General features: G+C 42.2%; 1 protein-coding gene across 1 annotated transcript; it reads left to right on the forward strand.

Annotated features, from left to right (window-relative positions):
• The first annotated feature begins 2,262 nt into the window (after positions 1–2,262).
• On the forward strand, positions 2,263–2,868 carry LOC131293693 (uncharacterized). Its single transcript, XM_058321768.1, has one exon. It carries the CDS (start codon positions 2,263–2,265, stop codon positions 2,866–2,868), a length of 606 nt encoding a protein of 201 aa, XP_058177751.1.
• Positions 2,869–3,469: the final 601 nt, after the last annotated feature.

Consider the following 3,469-nt stretch of genomic DNA (forward strand, 5'->3'; position numbering starts at 1 on the left):
TGTACTCTGTGATGGCATTTCAGATACGCAAAAGAATATCTCACTACGATAACGCTTATCAATAACGATAAGTTCTGATCAAATAATTATTAAATTGCAGCAGAAAATACAGTATGAGGTATTTTCCATTAATCTTTTCGAATCTTTTCTCTCCCGGGGAAGTTTATGTGACCTTTGAACGGTATCTACTTATTTTTATCTGTTTCTTCTCTGTAAAATGATTATAGACACATTAGGCACTTTCTGATGTCTACTTTAGAATTTTAATGTTTTTCCTGAAAAGCCGATGGCTGACTATTTCCGCAAATGTAAACACTACAAGAAAAAAAATGGCTAATACATTTGAAAAAAGTGCAAATTATCATTTAACCGTTACAACCCTTCAGTCCTCGTAGGCGAATTGCGAGAAATAAAAACTTTTGCACAAATGGAAGGAAATAACCGTTTGCATCAACTTCTGAGTTGCGCTCCAGCCCGGTCAGATGATAAATCTCGTGCACCATATGGTACGGGGCACCCCTTCGTTAGTCCTTTTGGCATGTTTCGGTGCCATACGGTTCTGGTCTGCTCCCGGAGCAACAGAGGCTTGGGCCCTAGAGCACCCGAACGTCCGTAATATGTCATTTGGCACCTGTATGCAAATTAACTGCAACAGTCAAAATTGCACTCCCCTCATGGTTATGGTCGCCACCCCTGCGATGCAACGAGCTCCCGAGCCGGACCAGCAAGGACCCGGGTGGCGAAAAGATCACAAAGATAGCAATGGGCAGCAACGTGTCAGCAATACGTCGTACACTGTTTAACAACAATCCCTCCGCTAATTTCGCCCTGCGCCACACTTATGCTACGTTTTGTGGATTGCTTGAACTAAATGGTTTTACTTCAGGACTCGTGTCACTGTTTACCGCTGAGAAACTGAACCTAATTTCCTATCAATTTATCTTGTATATCTTACGACAGCGCTTAATATTGTAAACTTTACCAAATTTTACCAAAAGTGCATTTACGAGAAAATATGTAAAAGAAATGTTTTAAAACGACTCACCATTCATTCGTTTCCATTTCGCGTTCAAAGGGTAACCGATGATGATTTTTGTACGCTGACGGTTTGCTTAAGGTCCTACCAGCCGCATCTGAGACTCGGGTTGACGATACCTCTTTTTGTATGTCCCACTTTCTGAAGCAACCAATTTTACACTGGAAACCTATATTTTCCAATTCATTATCCGACGATCTGTTTCGTCGGCTGTGTGTAAAGGTACATCATCTTGCACTTTAATCCGGAACGATCTTCTCCCAGATCCAATTATGCATGCATATGTCATAGATCATCGGTTGTAGCTGAAAGGGGTAAAGAGGCAAAAGCAATCAAAGAACATGCCGAAGGAAAGATCTTTAAAAGTTGCATTACATTGCACCCAGGTAGCGCACATCCTATCTTGCTTTCTGTCTCTCTTTTGAGCGCATCATCTTTCGAAATGAAAGGAAGAAAGAGCATCGATTTGTTGGCAGTTACCCCTAATTTCCCGCGAGGCAGCCTCTTTATGGCCTGCTATGTGAAGCGAATCAAAGAGGCTAAAAATTGGATCAATTTTGCGGCAGAATCGTACTTTTCGCATCCTTCACATGAGGAAGGGCACGAATTTTCATCTTGCGCCGACTGCCGGTACGTGGAAATAATTGAACCTTCCGGACGGCAACGAAAACCTTTGAACATACATACGCAGCCAGGCGTATGGTAAGTCACTTCAATTCAACGAAATGCAATTAAATGTAAGCGGATATTCTGTTATCCCAGCTATTAATCGTAGAATGAATATTTAAGGGGAACAATTAATCTTCATGTCGCAGCCACGCAAAGGCTACGGCATGTTTCAAAAATAATTGCATACTATGTCTGTTTAACAAACCAAGTCTGAACCTTTTACAAAAGATTTAAAATCTACGAAAGATATATAACCACTTGGATAGTGAATAAAAAATGCTGTATAATGAAAACTGATGTTTTTTCTTTATATTTTAGGTTTGTTTTCCAGTAAAATGTTGAAGTGGGTTGTCACCCGAGCCTCTCGCGAGGCTTGCCACAATACACCAACGCCGACCGACAGGTTATGGGATTTTGACAAAGAAAATCTCCGTCCGTACCAACCATGCAATAGACAAAATGGCTATATCGTTCATCCAAAAACTCCGACCTCCAACGAATATGATAAAACTACCAGCTCACCTCCGGCGCAAATGGGCGGTAAACGCAAATCCGACATGAGAGACATGGAACCCTTGACTCCGAGCATCGGTACCGATAGCACGCTTCCTTCCTTTCGGTACTTTCTGGTGAACGATCACTCTTCGCCTTTGAAACGGCAGAGATGCCAGAGGGAACCCAGAACGTCGCCTCTGTACACCGCGTCCCCGTTGCCTTCTTGTGGCCACTGTTCGTCACAACAATTCTCCTCGACCTACCACAGAGCGAAGCCTCAACGCTCGAGACGGCGAGTGTCCAGTCTGCACATTCGTGAACCAACAGAACTTGCCTCACCCAGCTACCGACCCGCCGATGATCCTGCTAACGATCTGGTCCCGACCGGCTGTGCTGGAAGTGATAACCCGGAACGGGAAATCCGATGGCATGACATTTTGAACATGCTGCCCACCGAAACAGTATGCTACAACGAACGGGAAATTAAAACACCAGAGACTGAGAAGCGATCAGATGTACCACAAGGAGACCGTTTAGTTCGACGAAAGGCCGTTAGACGCCGGAAATGCCCGAAACCCGTGGACGATGGTGAACACCAACAAGCCAGCGTTCTGCATTCCGAAAAAAAACAACCTACAGTTATCATGATGTTAACGGGTCTGCCTTGAATAAGTCAAGCGACTGCAAAATGTCTCAGTAAAACTCTACGTCGGAGAGTTACAGTCAGTCAGTAACATTTAGTCTATAGCAAGATATACGCTTCAAAGCAAATAGGATAACCTAATAAACTTAGACTTATTCAATATATTCCATTGGTATAACGAGATTTGATGTAGATCATTTTTATTTTATTCACTTTTTCGATACTTGTGTGTTTCTTAAGGTTTCAGATCAAAGAAAAAAGATATATACTTTTTTTCTTTCCCTTTGTTGTTGTGTCCATGGCTGCATTTGCTTTCATAATGTAATTATCTGGTCTCAAATCGTCTTCCACATTTGGGGAGAATTTACAATTCCCTCCTAAGTATCCTATGTTCTCGCACGAATGTTTGTGTTCAGCTCGTAGCATCATTTTGTCCTCGTAAGAGGTGTTTTTTCTGCATTAGTTTAATACTTATAAATGTTGATATTTTGTTTAGCTTCACTTTATTCACTCCATAATGTCCACTATCTACCTTAGTGCTGTGTATGGCCGTTAAGACCAACGCATAACATTCACGAAGGTAGCCTCATTCACTATCCTGTATATAGTTGCTTACTCATAGAGCC

Source organism: Anopheles ziemanni, chromosome 2 (assembly GCF_943734765.1).
Source record: "Anopheles ziemanni chromosome 2, idAnoZiCoDA_A2_x.2, whole genome shotgun sequence".
In the NCBI taxonomy this organism is placed as follows: Eukaryota; Metazoa; Arthropoda; class Insecta; order Diptera; family Culicidae; genus Anopheles; species Anopheles ziemanni.